General features: G+C 34.6%; 1 protein-coding gene across 1 annotated transcript in view; it reads left to right on the plus strand.

Moving 5' to 3' along the window:
• The window catches only part of SNTG2 (syntrophin gamma 2), a 622,101-nt gene that overhangs the window by 578,476 nt on the left and 27,325 nt on the right, over positions 1-16,300 (plus strand). Inside the window, exons 15-16 of the mRNA XM_044660932.1 lie at positions 1,985-2,077; positions 12,903-13,013. Of these exons, the coding sequence (XP_044516867.1) occupies positions 1,985-2,077; positions 12,903-13,013 (204 nt within the window). The remainder of the gene's footprint in view (positions 1-1,984; positions 2,078-12,902; positions 13,014-16,300) is intronic.

Raw genomic sequence — 16,300 nt, forward strand, 5'->3', positions numbered from 1 at the left:
TTTTTTTTTTATTATATGTCACTCTCCTCTACAGAGAAAGCTATTTCTTGAAGGGAGAGAGACAGAGAGAAAAGAGAAGCAATTCAGCCAAACCAATCAATATATCAATTGCACTTTACAATATACACAATATTTCACCCCAGCAAACTCACACCTCTACAAAGAGAGAAGGAAGATGCATTTCTTAATTCTTTTCTCAGGATAGGTTTAGTCATTATAGTTAAACATTGATTATTTTTCTTTTTGTCATTGTTTTTTTTCCGTTTATGTTGTGTTCATTGTGCAGATTCTTTTCCTGGTTAGAAAGCACTCCTAATGATATTCCTTTTTATAGAAACTCTATGTCTTTGGTAAGCTGAACATTACTAAAATGTGTAGCATTCATGACAGGAACAATTCCAGAGATCTCTGTGGCACATGATGGATAGCATAAAAGCTACTCCAATGACTAATGGCAACTTCAGCAGGGACTTCCTCTTTGTTATATCAAATGGCAATCAGTCTATCCCTGAAGTATGGGGAAGACTAGTGAGCAGTGTGGGAACTGAGGGGATCTCCTTTGTGAAATCAATTATCACTGTCTCACTCAGCATGAATTCTAAGAAGCAGAATATAAGGTTCCCGGAGACAGTTTCACTTCAAGTTCCATGTCCTCAAAGCTTTCTCTGACATTCTAAACCAAGATTAATTTGCAGAGACACTACAGAGCACATAGAAATTGATTTGTAATCAGTAGCAATTTACCTGCAATACTTAGAAGGGTTCCTTTGTGGAAAAGGAAGTCAGTTTTCCCATATTTACATCAGTTAACAAATAACACTAAGTAATCTAGAATGTGTAGAGGAGTGTCTCAATGTGGTGGCATTGCTTCTTCCCTGGGACTGTCATTTAGGGACAGCAGATACTTCAGAAAACTTTTCTGAGAAATGTACTATTCAGAATAATATAACTTTTTTTCTTATTTGCAGCTGCCCTTTAAGCATGCTTAGGCCAGTAGGAAGCTTAGACCAGTAGAGGTCCCTTCTCTCCTATAAACAGAAAAGTCAGAATCTCTCTCTGTGTCTCTGTCTGTCTCCCTATCCTTATCTATCTCTCTCTCTGTCTCTGACTTTGTCTCTTTGTCTCTATCTTTGTCTGTCTGTCTGTCTGTCTGTCTGTCTGTCTCTCTCTCTGTCTCTCTCTCTGTCTCTCTCTCTGTCTCTCTCTCTCTCTTTCTCTCTCTCTCTCTCTCTCTCTCTCTCTCTCTCTCTCTCTCTCTCTCTCTCTCTCTCTCTCCATTGCCTAAGGTTCTAACTCACAGGAAAACATGCCCAAGATCTGGATTGGGATGAACATAAATATGGCACAGATAGAGTTCTTTAGCATACCAGATCCTCTCTGAATTACCTTGTTCTATAACCTAAAAGTTAAATCTCTCTCTTAAAACTTACCTATATCCTTCAGAGTTGGGAAGGGGATGATGGGAATCACCTGGCTTTGGAAAAACTCTGCATGAATCTATATACATCATCAGCCTGATTGTTTTCAGGGAGGATTGACTGCTGATCTATGGGTGTACCTGCAACCATGCCCTGAGGCAGGTAGTTTACAACCTGCTTATCCTGTGCCCATGACCCTCTGAGTGTTGCAGGTTTGAAAGTAGCCTTTAAAGGTAAACCCCTGAGATACTCATTGACACCTAAGGAATCAAAACAATTTGTTTTGTTGTGTGTCTAAGTAACAAGAAGCCCCATCAAAGCCTGTGAAAATTTTAAATACTAAGAGTTATTTAGTCTAGAGTAAAAAAAAAAAAGAAAGTTTCAACCAAGTAGGCCAATATTTCTATCGTTATTGATGACATATGTTTTCCTTTTGTCTCACTCTGGGTTGTTAGTTTGTATGTCTAGACTTTTCTAGAATCTAAGTATAGAATTTTATTGTTAGATTAGGTTGAATAATGGTTTCTAAACCACATTTTCTCAAAATTAATACTTTTTTTTCCTAGTCCAAAACATATATGTGCAGCTGGCAAGGGGAAGCACTGTGCTTCACAGTGGATTTTGCCTTGGGATTCACCTGTTTTGACAGTAAAACAAAGGTAAGAAGTCAAGGAGTGTAATACTTTTTTAAAAAATGATTATAATAACCAATTCTGGAACTTGAACACTTGTTTAAATAACAGTTGATTTCCCTTTAGCATACTAATGCATACTGATTTGGCACTGGAGGAATCAAGAGGATAAACCTTTAAAATATTATTCAATATAATTTAATATATGCACTACCCCTAATAATATAAAATGTTGTTCTCTCTGATGACTGAATATCAAATGAATTTTTTCTTTTCTAGCATGGGTGTCAAATCCAAATAGATGTGTGCTTCTAAATGCATACATAAGAATCTCTAATGACTGCATACTGAATTAGTTTTTAAAGTTTTTGAATTAGTTTTATTGTGTTTTTATTTATTCATTAAACATTTCTTAATTACATTTTAATCTGGGTCAGCCTACACTGGGGAGTGTTGTGGACAGAATGTGGCCATGATTGAAGCTTCTATATTTTGCCTTGAGCTTGGGTCAGGAAATGTCACAAAAGAATGTCAATGAACAAAATCTGGCCATTCAGGGAAACTACAGAGACACAATTCTACCTATGTCTGCTCTCATTACATTCAATGAATTCACTTTGAAAGAAAATATATTCATTTTTATATTTGCTGCCTGAGAATACCAAATATTAGCAAGGAAAAATAACATTTGCTATTGGATTTGTTTGAGAGTAGAAATGGAGTCAGTTTTTTGTTGACGTTTCAGGCCTAATTGATCTTTGGAAGCTATATCTCCACTCCCTTAAATTTAGGATTTGTATAACAACACTTAGATTGGAATTTCCTGCATCGAATTGTAAAGGATTGTCAGGGATTGTGTCTTGCCTCTTTTTGTATTCCCAACACTTAGCACAGAGCCAGGAACATACTAGATATTCAATAAAGATTTATTGATTGATTGGACAAAATGTCTATTTATCTCCAGTTTCCCTATCTTTCTTTGAACCACTATTTTTACATGCCTATGGAAAACTTCACTTAATATATGTAAATAGTATGATTTGGTAGATGGAACATTGCATATGAAATCAGAAGACCAGTGTCTGAACTCCAACTGTTACAGGCAAATGACTGTAAGCCTCAGTTTCCTCATCTATAAAATAAGATGGTTGGGCTAGACAATTTCCAAGGTACCACTCAAAAAGGACTTGACTTTTGGTAGTATGCTGCTGTTACAAAGTCTATCATTATCATACTTATTGTAATGTGCATAACCACCTGATGTGATTTTGCTGACCTATTGCTCTGTTTTACATTTTTGCAATATTTTAGCAGTCAGTAACTGAATTAGCAAATCTGAAGGAGCTGGAAACTGTCAATCAATTTAGCTTTTGGAGGCACCTTTTCAAATCTAGTTCTTTAAAAACATTCTCTTTTGAATATTAAGTAGTCAACACGATAAGTTCTTAAACATTTATGGAAAGGTCTCTCTTCTCAGTTCTCTTGAGACTCTGTGTTTATTAAGAGCAGATCATCTATATATTTTGCATTAGTTGTACAGAGTTCTATTACTTATTCCTTCTAGTAAGATATTATCTCAACCAGGAACATGTTTATGTTTATCTGGAAGACCTAAACATTTTAGGTCAATTTCTATTCTAGGCTGTCAATATTCTGTATAATCTTTATACTATTAATAGATGAAGTTCTGATAATTAGCCCCTTGTAATTTTACTTGTAAACACAATGCCCTAGTTAATCATAACCGTTGGACAAATATAATATCTAAAGATGAAAGGCAGCATTGTTTAATGGTAAAAGTACTGAATTTTGAGTCAGATTTATGTTTGAACTTTTATTTATTGGGTTTTTTCCCTGTGGAATCCTATGTGTCCTCACTGAGCCTCAGTTTCCTCATCTATTAAAAATTGAGGGAGTAAGATTAAATATTATCTAATTTCTATTCCAGCTCTGCTATGTTTTATGTTGTTAGAATTTTGTAACAAAACAGAAGAAAATTGACTTTGAATATAAAGGGAATTGAAAAATCTGGAACTTTCAAAATTGAAAGAATTCAGACCTGGTACAACTTTGTAAATTTTCTTGACATTTCTGAATCTACATGACCCTCCTTATGTTATCTTTAATAGCAAATTCAGATAATAGTCTAACTACTTATAGAACCAAAGAGTGTAATAAGTCTTCTTTCATAACCTCATCCTTTTATTTTATTGGCATGCACTTCTCAAATCTCTTGTATTTCATCCAACAGGAAATTCATGTCCCCATTTCCCATCTTTTGTTTCAAGTATTTCATGTCTGGAAGACCAAATTAGAATCAACTAAGCTTCATGATAAAATTATTTGTATATAATATACCTAGCATCCACCTGCCATCTTCAAAGTCATATTCTAACCACTTAGCCCAGCATAGAAATATAGTCAGTGGAAGCAGTAGCAAATGTCTTTATGCTGCTTAACAACCAATTAACAAGCTTTTGAATGAAGTATGAAAATTATTCCATGTATACATGGAATACTTGGTCTTGGTTAATTTATCCAAGATGCTTTCTTTGAAGCATCCAGTTCCAGAAGAGAAAGGGGTTCTAGAAATATCCTTTGTGGAGGTTGCTACTTCCACTGGATTATTATTTTTTAATTATCACTTTACCATTCTTTGTATTTGAGAAGTCCATACTCACATCTGTATTGAGCCTCTAATTCTTCTTAATTTCAGTCTTTCTCCCTATGGTATCTATTATTTTAGTTGTTGTAGCTTCTTATCTCTTTTTAATTTAAACTCTGAACCTCTGTCCTTTTAGTTATCCATCTGCTTTATAAAGTTTTTGGAGGCTTTTCTAGAGATGTACATTGTAGGCTGCTTCTCTAACCATCTCATACTCATTAGTATTATCCACAACACAAAAAACCGGAGCTCATGACTCACTTTACATAAGAACTTCCTAACAATTAAATTAAAACTATTCAAGAACAGAATAGATAGTCTTGTGATAGATGGTATTTTTAAAATTTTAGAGGTATTAAAGTAGAGGCAAGATGACCATTTGGAAGGAATAATGGAAATATCAAGGTAGAGCAGGGGTCAGCAACGTATGGCTCTCGAGCCATATCTGGCTCTTTTGAGGGCCAGTTATGGCTCTTTCTGCAGGAGCCATAAAGTCATTTTTTCCAGGCGCTGTTACAGGAGCACGCACTGTGAGCACTGTACGGCTCTCACAAAATTACATTTTTAAAAATGTGGCGTTTGTGGCTCTCAAGGCCAAAAAGGTTGCCGACCCCCTGAGGTAGAGGAAGGAGAGCACAATTCCTCGTTGTTAATTTAATCTCACCCAAGATATTGTATTGATGAAGATCATCTCTTTCATCTCTAAGAATCTGAAAGAAGCTCTGCTGAACATCTCTAAAGGAATACACAATAATTCATAGCACCACTCCACATAAGCTACTCCTCCAACTTACTCGCCCATTCATGAGTTGCATCCCTAGAGTATGACTAATATTTCTTGGTTCTATGAGTAACCCTATGGATCTTCACTTCTAAAATGATAGCTCATGAACTTCAACCAGAGTACTTCCTCTCAACAGAATTTTTTTTTTATTTACCTAGTATGTTCAAAGAACTATATAGTTGTTAGACTTAAAAAAAAAAAAAGATAAAATCATCCCTGCCTTCAAGGAGCTCAATTTTTATCATACTATATAAAAATAAATACAAGATAATTTGAGGGAGGAGAGATTGGCAACTGGAAGTATCTCAGAAAAGATTTTTGCGTAGGAAGTAGACACAATTGTCTTTTAGGAAAGGTGTTTAATAATATGGTATAGCAAAAGCAATAGCTATAAAATATACTCCTATCAAACCTAGGGTGAACTCTTCTACAAATACCTGCAACACCCATGGGAAGAATGGACTCAGACTTAGAGTACAGTAGTAGTGAAGAATACGATTAGCAAAGGCAGCTGCCAATTCCTGGAGCTGGAGAGCCTTCATGTCCTTTCAGTCTTCATCGAGTTCACAAACAACAACCCTTGCAATTTCTTCATTAGGCTCAGCTCTCTCCTTAGACTGACTTTCTTCTCTGTAATCAGAGACCTGCTCTTTGAAGCTGCTTTGTCCTTCAGGTCTCTATGTGTATCTATGTCTGGCTGGCACTTTTGGTTTTTGATCTTATATATGCAACATTTTCTATTTGTAAAATAACTTCCCTTTCAAAACTATATATAACTGATAGGGGAGAAAGGAGAGAGAAATGCCCTCTTCCAACCTCCCCCACAGACAGCACCAAATTTGTAATCTCTTTTACCCTCAAACTTTCTGGAAGTAATATAGGTCTTAGTTATTCAAATCCCTCCAGAAAAGGGGATTACTTGTTTGTTCATGCATATAAATTATTCCCTTCTTGACTTAAGGAGATATTTATGCCTCATAAATATATCACAATTTTCTCCATATTTTTATAATTAGTTTAATATCACCTTAACATCTTATAATTATGTTCTGGGCTTTCCAAGCTGGGATTTTGGTCAAGGACTAACTTTCCTATATATTATGGAGCTGATTTTTTTTTACTACCACTAAATTCTTCCCAAAAAAATCTTCTTGCAGAGTATATTGGTTTTGGGGAGGTATATGTGAGTCTAGATACTCTGAAAACTATACAATTCTGAGATTCTTTCTATAAATTATTATGTGTAAGTCTACTATTCTTCTTCTTATATTACTCCTTTACCTTCAATAAATAAAAAAAGATCTTTGGGAGATCTTGTGAATTTTTTTTTCTTCCATCATTTTCAAATGTAAGCCTTCTTGATAAAATTTGAAAGACTTCACTATATTCACATTTCTATATTTTATGCAATGGTGCACAAATCTAAATTCAAAACCATGTCATCTTTGTAATCAATAGATCAATAAGCATTTATTATTTGCCTAGTATGTTCAAAGAACTATGCAGTTGTTAGACTTAAAAAAAAACAAAGATAAAATCATCCCTGCCTTCAAGGAGCTCAATTTTTATCATACTATATAAAAATAAATACAAGATAATTTGAGGGAGGAGAGATTGGCACCTGGAAGTATCTCAGAAAAGATTTTTGTGTAGGAAGTGGTTCTTAAACTGTTGTTTTAAGGACGCTAAGATAGAAAGATGTAGGGAAGGAGTGAATTTCATGTATCAAAGAGAAAGTATTCAGAGTTATTTGTAGCCCTAAGTTCTCCAACTTCTTGACTAGGGCTAAATGATGTTTCTTTTGTGCTTAATTTTTAGAATAATTTTTATTGATGCTTTTCCCATCATTGTTGGCACTAACAGTGTCCCCATATGAAGTCCTCAAAGTAACTTATAGTGTTTAGACTCAACACATCTCAGAAGATTCTCCTAGATAGATGACCTGGAAAGCTAATAATTTCCTTAGTATCCCTTAACAAAGAATCACTTTTTTTTTGTCCTGGGACTCCATTCTAGGAGCATAGGGCCACAACCAGTAGGCAATGGGACAGTCGTTCAGGGTCACCCAGCTGGGAAGTGTCTGAGCCCGGATTTGAACCTAGGACCTTTCGTCTCTAGGCCTGGCTCTCAATCCACTGAGCTAGCCCAGCTGCCCCTACTTTAGGTTGCAGTTTCTTTAGCAGAATCACTAACTACTCTTAATTCTCTGCTCTTCCTCTTACCATTTCAATGAAAAATTATACCTATGTGTCAAATATTATACAGATATATAATTACTCCTTATGTTTTCATATTAATATCAATAGCTATATTTCTGTATTATTTGTTTCTAAAAGTTCATTATATATATATTTTTTTTTGAGGCTGATGTCACTTTTTTGCTTATCTATATTATTTCATCCTTTTCAATCTGGTTTTTTTAAACCTTTCATCCTTTTAAATCTGGTTCTTTAAATTCTCCAATACAGTTTTTTCCATTAATAATAATAGTGACCTTTTACTAAAATGTTTACTTAAATCTCATCATGACATAGAGATAATACATATAAAGTGCTTTACCAAGCATAAAGTGCCATATAAATGTTAGTTTTCCTTTTATTATTATCCTGAGTTCTTGAAGGCAAATTCAGAAAATCACAATCAATGAGCCTGGCAATAGGCTGCTTGTGTATTATCCAGGGACAAACCTAGAGTATAAGGAGGCTGATTCCAGAAATTGATCACTAGAGAATAGTAGTAGTAGTAGTAGTAGTAGTAGTAGTAGTAGTAGTAGTAGTAGTAGTAGTAGTAGTAGTAGTAGTAGTAGTAGTAGTAGTAGTAGTAATTATCATAATAGTAACAGTAGAATTTAGTAGCAATGATAATGATAAAAATAATAAACTTTTATCTACAACTATGTACCTGGCACTGGGCTAAGTGATATTTTTATGACTATATCACTTGATTCTTAGAGCAACCCTGCAAGGAAAGTGCTATTATTATTTTCATTTACAAATGAGGAAACTGAAGCGAATAGAGGTTAAGTGATTTGCCAAGGTCATACAACTAATAAATATCAGCAGCCAGATTTGTATTCAGGTCTTCCCAACTCTAGGCCCAGTGCTCCATTAGCTGCCTTGAATTATTATTTAACACAATAAAATAAGTTTGTTTGTTTTTCTGACATTCTGGATTTATGGCGATTATAATTAATTAATTGTTGTATATGGCTAAGAAGTGGTAGAACCAAAATAGAATGTTATATCTTTTTTTTCTAAATCTAAGTCCAAATTCAATTCTATTTCTATCACTTCAGGTTATGTTCATAATTTGAAACATAACTATGCTATTTAGTAATTCTGTAGAATGGAGAAAAGTTTCTTTCTTCAAAGTCTACTCCTAAAAAAGGACAATATGAGGGTGAGAAAAGTTAGGAAAGAAATACTTCTTTTCTCTTGCTTAATGGTGAGTCAGTTGTCTACAGGTTTCATCTGAACATATACTTCCATGAAGCTAATAAAGTCACACTTTGATTACCCTGCTCACGAACAAACCAATATAACATGCACAAATCTAATCTGGGCACTAGTATATACAAATGTGTCTCAGTTAAAATGATATGGTGGCTTTATAACAAAAAACTCTGACAGGGGTCTAATTACTCAAATATACAAGGAGTTAAATCAATTCTATAAAAAATCAAGCCATTCCCCAATTGATAAATGGGCAAGAGACATGAATAGGAAATTTTTTCAGGTAAAGAAATCAAAAGTATCAATAAGCACATGAGAAAGTGTTCTAAATCTCTAATAATTAGAGAAATTCAAATCAAAACAACTCTGAGGTATCCCCTCACACCTAGCAGATTGGCTAAAATGAAAGAAGGGGAGAGTAATGAATGCTGGAGGGGATGTGGCAAAACAGGGACATTAATGCATTGTTGGTGGAGTTGTGAATGATCCAACCATTCTGGCTGGCAATTTGGAACTATGCTCAAAGGGCTATAAAAGAATGCCTGCCCTTTGATCCAGCCATACCATTTTTGGGTTTGTACCCCAAAGAGATCATAGATAAACAGGCTTGTACAAAAATATTTATAGCTGCGCTTTTTGTGGTGGGGAAAAACTGAAAAATGAGGGTATGCCCTTCAATTGGGGAATGGCTGAACAAACTGTGGTATATGCTGGTGATGGAATACTATTGTGCTAAAAGGAATAATAAACTGGAGAAGTTCCAGTTGAACTGGAAAGACCTCCAGGAACAGATGCATAGTGAAAGGAACAGAGCCAGAAGAACACTGTACACAGAGACTGATACACTGTGGTAAAATCGAATGTAATGGGCTCCTGTACCAGCAGCAATGCAATGACACAGGACAGCTCTGAGGGATTTATGGTAAAGATGCTACCCACATTCAGAGGAAGGACTGCAGGAGAGGAAACATATAAGAAAAACAACTGCTTGAACGCCTAGGTTGAGGCGGACATGATTGGGGATGTAGACTCGAAACTACCACACCAATGCAACTATCAACAATTTGGAAATAGGTTTTGATCAATGACACATGTTAAAACCAATGGAAATGTGCATCAGCCATGGGTGGGGGGAGCTCGGGGGGTGAAGGGGAAAGTAGGAGCATAAATCATGTAACCATGTTAAAAATGAATATTAATAAATGTTTAAAAAATGATATGGTGGCTCCAAGGATGCCAGTCTTGGACCATGCTACCAATGACATTGCATTAAAACTGATCTTTCTTTACATTTGTCAATGATTGCTTATTTTTTTTCTGTTTGACATCGAGGGCACATACATCCCCTTCTATGTTCTCAACATTTTTAAATGGTATCTTAAAAAATGGTGTTATCTCTCCTTGTCATGATCAAACTTAAACCAAGCATCACTGAAATTCAAAGAAATATGGATTGCATTTGTATTATAACATTGTTTTGGTGAGCCAGTTGGAAAAATTGTTATTTTATCAGATATTCTTACAATCTCATGACGTTGGAATTTGCAAAAAAGAGTTTATTAGACATCAGTATTACAGATCAGCAGAAGAAAGCCACCTTAATAGATAATCCTCAAACTAGAAAAGGAATGTCCTTTCTAAACTTCATCCTCATTTTTAAATCTCTAAAGATTAGCTTTAGCCTCTCCCAGAAACTAACCTTTTTATTCTTTGGTAAGCAAAGAAGATTTTTTTCAAGAGATTAGATTAATGCTTTGTAAAATTAAGTGCATAATTTTGTGAGAAAGTAACTCTAATGGGATTGCTCCTAAAGGCTGAGTTTATTATGCTTTAGTAACTAGATCCCTAAAGTAATTTGTATGACCTTGAGCAAGTCATCTATAAAATTAGTATAAAAATATTTGTAATACCCCATTTAGAAGTATATTTTGATAAGAAATGTATATACCTCAAGTAATCATATATTGTGAGATTATTGTTAGTAGTGGTATAGTATCATAGATATTTTGAGGGAGAAGAAGGTTTGGAGGTTATCCTTTCAGTATTTTCAAAGGTTTTCCTTTTTTCTCCAAGTAGAGATTTTATTTAAAGTGATTTATGTGGCACCTATACTCTTTAACTTTTCCATATAAGGCACAACCTTTACAAAGCACCCAATACCATTTGGAATGCTAAAATACCTTATTTAATAGAGATTTATAAAGAAATAGGTCAAAAGGTGCCAAGTCAAATTAAAATGACCAATCATCCATCTACATTGCCTCTCCATGCCTCCAGAATGTTGATGCTAAAGGAAAAATATGAAAATTATCTAAAAATAAAGTATTTCAATGTAAAAAAAGATTATAACGTGGTATTAAATGCAACTATTTTACTAGACTTTTCAGCAATGGGAAGGATTTATTATAATCTTTAACAATCTATAAAGGAAGCAAAGTATTCATTATAATTTTTAAAAATCTATAAGTAAAGCTATCTTTTATCAATATATAACTATTACATTTTTATCTTACATATCTTTTTTAATTAAGGGAGTAAGCATTTATAGCATATGTTTCATCTTTAAGTACTTTGGAAAATGTTCAGTTATGTTCACAGCACTGCAAAGAAGTAGTATTATCTACATTTTTCAACTTGGTCCAGGGGAAACTAAGGTTAAATGATTTGCCCAAGGCCACTGATGGAGTTGGTGTCAGTCAGGATTAAAATTTTTCATTCTATTTGCCCTCCACTAGACCATGTCGTCTATACTGGAGCCATAACAGGATGTTATGTGAGAAGTTTTCCAAGCAAAGAAATGACATTCTCCTAAAGTTTTCAGTCTTAAAAAAGAATTCAGTGAGAGGCAGAAAGATAGATAGGAGGAGAGGGAAAAGAAGGAGAGAGAGATGGGGGGCTGGGGTGAGGGACAGAGTTGGGGAAGATGGGTGAGAAAAAAGAGGGAGAAGAATAGGGACAGCAGACAGGGAGAGAAAGACAAAGAGAAAAAAAAGGAAGAAGGAAACAAGAGAATCAGAGAAGCTAAAATCAAAGGAGAGAAAATTGGACTCAGACATATAATGAACTAAACATATAATGACCTAATAAAATGAGATATTTTTAAAGAACTAAGTATAGTAACTGGCACATAGAAGTTATTTAACAAATGCTTATAAATTCCATCATAACTTCTTTTCTTCTTTCATTTTTCCCTCCTTCCTTCTTTTTTCCTTCTTTCCTTTCATCTTTCCTAATATAATGCTAACTATAAAGGAAAGAATTAGGTCTGTGAAGAGATGTTTGAATAGATAAAAGCAAGAAAGGAAACAATGTACACTATAAAATAGTAAAGGGGTTTCATGAAAAGTACTTTATTTAGGCTGTTTAGATGATTTAGGCTCAAATTCCACTCTGCTACTTATAGCTATTATAGTATTATATGTTTATTATATATTATATATTATATATTTATTATATTCTATTATAGTATTATAGTATTGAGCAGGCAAGTCAGCCTCAATCTAATAATTTCAGAGAAGATAAAAATGTTTTTTCTTTGAAGAGCAAATGAAATCTTATTGAGTGCACTGTGTATAAAGTATTTGGGTGGGTTTTTTTAACCATTGACCTTCTGTCTTTGTCTCAATACTGAAATAGAAAAGTGGTCAGGAATAGGAATCTAGGGTAAATTGACTTGCCCAGGACCACTAAGCTAGGAAAGTTCTGGAGCCAGATTTGAACGCAGGCCCTCCTGACTCTAGACCTGGCATCCTATCCACTGTGCTGCTTAGCTGCCCTTGTATATAATATTTTGTAATGGTAAAATGTTATCTCCCTGTCTTTATAGTGATAGCATGGTAAACCTCTATGAAAAACTGAATTTCTTCAAGTAGCATATTTAATTTATTTACATTTTTTAAAATGACAGTTGTTTTCAATGATGAATTACTAATTAATGTCATTCCTTTGCAGAATGTTCTCTGGAGGTTTAAATTTTCTCAACTTAAAGGATCTTCAGATGATGGGAAAACTCGAGTAAAGCTGCTATTTCAGAATTTAGAAACCAAACAAATTGAGATGAAGGTAGGAAACGGAGCCTGTCCCTCTCAATCCATACCTTCTCATTTCATTCACTAGAATTGTGGCAAATTAGATTTTTGTTTTTGTTTTCATTCAATGAAAAAGTTCTTCCAATTCCTTTTTTTTAAAACCCTTACCTTCCATCTTGGAGTCAATACTGTGTATTGGCTCCTAGGTGGAAGAGTGGAAAGGGTAGGCAATGGGGGTCAAGTGACTTGCCCAGGGTCACACAGCTGAGAAGTGGCTGAGGCCAGATTTGAACCTAGGACCTCCCATCTCTAGGCCTGACTCTCATTCCACTGAGCTACACAGCTGCCCCCTTTCCAATTTCTTTCTGTTTCAGACTTTGAAACTGAAAGTACTTCTATAGTTGATTTTTCCTCCTCAAAGAGCACCTAGTAAAAGTTGTCATATCTTGAGTATTAGAGAACATTGGACTTCAATATTCATATTTTAAGCATGAACACTAATTTGAAGGCCTGTCAAGTTAAGGGATTGTTAGTGATCTAAAGTTATATAGAATAGAATCTTTAAAAAAATACTTAACCAAAGCTGGAGAAGAATATTCAACAAGTAAAGGATATCTTGAGTTGATTTAAATGAGGAAAGCTCTCTTATCTGACAACTATTGTGATCTACCAGGCAATCATCAGAATGCCCACTGGAACTCCTGGTTGTTTCTTTGTACTTAGAAGTAAAATTTTCTGTCCTTTGAGTCAACCAAGTCTGAAGGAATATCTTAACATCTTTTCAAGGAAAAATTACCTTAATTTGCTTTATATTAAGGATTCAGATACTGCTTACACTAAGTATACTTGATATCAGGAGACTTCTGAGTTTGAATCCCATCTCTTACATGTAATAGCAAGATGACTGCTCAATTTACTTTGACCTTAGTTCCCTCATTTGCAAAAGGGAAATAATATTATGTTGAATTATTATGAGGAAGAATTGAGATAATGTTTTGAAATCATTAAGGGTTCTATAGTCAAAGATGGATTAGCAGGGTTAAACTTCTTAGAAATGAGAAAACATACATCAAAATCTTACTATAAGTAACATCAAATGCCTCCCTTAAAAATGCTCCAACATTTTTGAAAGGGAAAGTGAGCCTTCGGTATCATTTTTAAAAATAATTACCTTTATTTTTGTGTCAGGTTTATGTTCACAAACGTCTGATATTCTTGTATTTTTACATATAACCATAATAACTGATAAGCCTGTAGGAGCAAAGCCTCATTCAATAGACAATAATTAATGGAGTTAAGTAAGACAAATGCATGTGCTTTTATCACTTGGTCAGGAGCTGTGATGATAAATTCTAAAGAAACATTCTTTCTTTGTAATGGAAGAGGAAGATTAATATGAAATTCAGAATATAGGTATCTGAGAGTTGAACTGGGTTGCAATAGTAGATTAAAAACTGATTGAAGACTTGAAAGAGTAGAAGTTATTTGGCATGTTTCTGAAGCTGAAGCCTCTGTACTAAGGTTCATCAGCAAGAACCCTGGGACCCACAGCATTTATTATTGATAGGAGTGAAGCTGTTCTGCTGCAAGGAAGATTGTCAAGGAGCCAGATGGTGCAGAGAGGGAGGGACAATCAAGACAAAATGTCATCAAACAGAAAACTTCAGATCCCCTGTGTACATGACTCAGAGAACACAGAATGTTCCTTAGAGACGGTGGTACAGACTAAGAAGTTAAGGGATAAAGAATTTTTTTAATCTACGAAATGGGGCCTCTTACCCTTGACACATTCCCTTACCAAAAAAAATCTATTTCTGCAAGAATTTGGTCTTTGTTCTGTACTTGAGGATGTTAAAATGTAACACAACCTTTTGGAACCTTCTCAGAAAGTTATGAAATGGGGATTCTCAACACTTCAGGAAGGCATCCTCCTTTAAAAAAGAAGACATCAAGCCTTTGTTTAAGTTTCTCTGGAATCTTTATGGTAATGTCTGTACGACCAGAGCACTGAACCATTTAAAACATTTCTTTTGAATTAGCTTCTTCATTCAATTCAACTTAGTAGCATTCAAAGTTTCTTAGGAGACCAAGCATAATTATTCTAGATCTCTTATGACTTTATTGATCACTATTTTTAAATTATTTGGAGGAAATAAAAGCATTAAAGAAACTTAGGACTGCTTCAAGGGAAAAAATATAGACAGCTTGCTAATTGCTTTTCTTTTTTTAACCAGATCTGTGATTTCATCAGTGTAGGGAACACCTGGTTACCAGCTTCCCTTGCCAAAGCAGATCAGCACTTGTTACAACTTAGCATTATAAATCTTGAATGAATGAATGAATGAATGCACCTAAAATGTTCTTTCAATTGTAGCATAATCATATTTCATAGTTTTGTGTAAAAATTTAGTCTCCAAGCACTTACATTCAAATCATAGCCCTGCTACTGATTATTTCTATGCCATTAAGTCAGGAATATGACTTCTCTGGGTCTTAATTTCCCTCTTTGTAAAATTAAAGATTTGTATTTTATTGTCTCTAAGACCCTTTTTTAGGTCCAAATCCTATGAATCTAGTATATAATTTGTACTTCAAGCAAAGGTTGTAACACATGCTGTCAGTTTAGGTATCCCTATCTAAAACCTGAACCTACACCAAATTCTCCAGACAAAAAAAAAACTGAAATGTGCTGGAGCGTATAGGAGTAGTATCAGATTTTCAAGATCTTTAAAATAGGCTCACCCAACAGCTCAGTGGAAGGCTCAAAGGTGATTTTGGGCCATATCCCCAACTACAAATGTTTTGTTGTTTCCAGTGCCAAAGATTTCTATCAGCACTGCCAGGCACGAATTTAATTTAAATGCCAGGCATTTAACACTCTGCCCTATTCCCAAGTACACAAACAACAATGGAGAAGCCACCCAGGAACATCAGACCACTTCAGCCATGTGGCTTTAACATGAAGAAGTATCTTCTTGCTCCTTCTTCTCCGAAGATAACCAGCTTTACAAGATGATAAAAAGGACCATTTTATGCCAACACCAGTCTAGGACACTAAAGTCTTTTTATTTTAAAGTCTCTCTATCTCTGTTTCTGTCTATGGCTCTATGTATCTGTCTCTCTGTTTCTCTTTCTGCCTCTGTCTCTGTCTATCTCTCGCAAGCATAGGTCAATGGGCTACTGGGATTTTCTCATTATAGTAAAAGATGGCAAAATTTGAAAGGATGACTTTAATGTTATTTCTTTACTGAATGAAATTTTTTCATATTAATGAATATTTATGAGAGACTGCTATGAGAAATATTTTAGCTATTTGATTTT

The sequence above is a fragment of the Gracilinanus agilis genome, chromosome 2, assembly GCF_016433145.1.
Source record: "Gracilinanus agilis isolate LMUSP501 chromosome 2, AgileGrace, whole genome shotgun sequence".
In the NCBI taxonomy this organism is placed as follows: Eukaryota; Metazoa; Chordata; class Mammalia; order Didelphimorphia; family Didelphidae; genus Gracilinanus; species Gracilinanus agilis.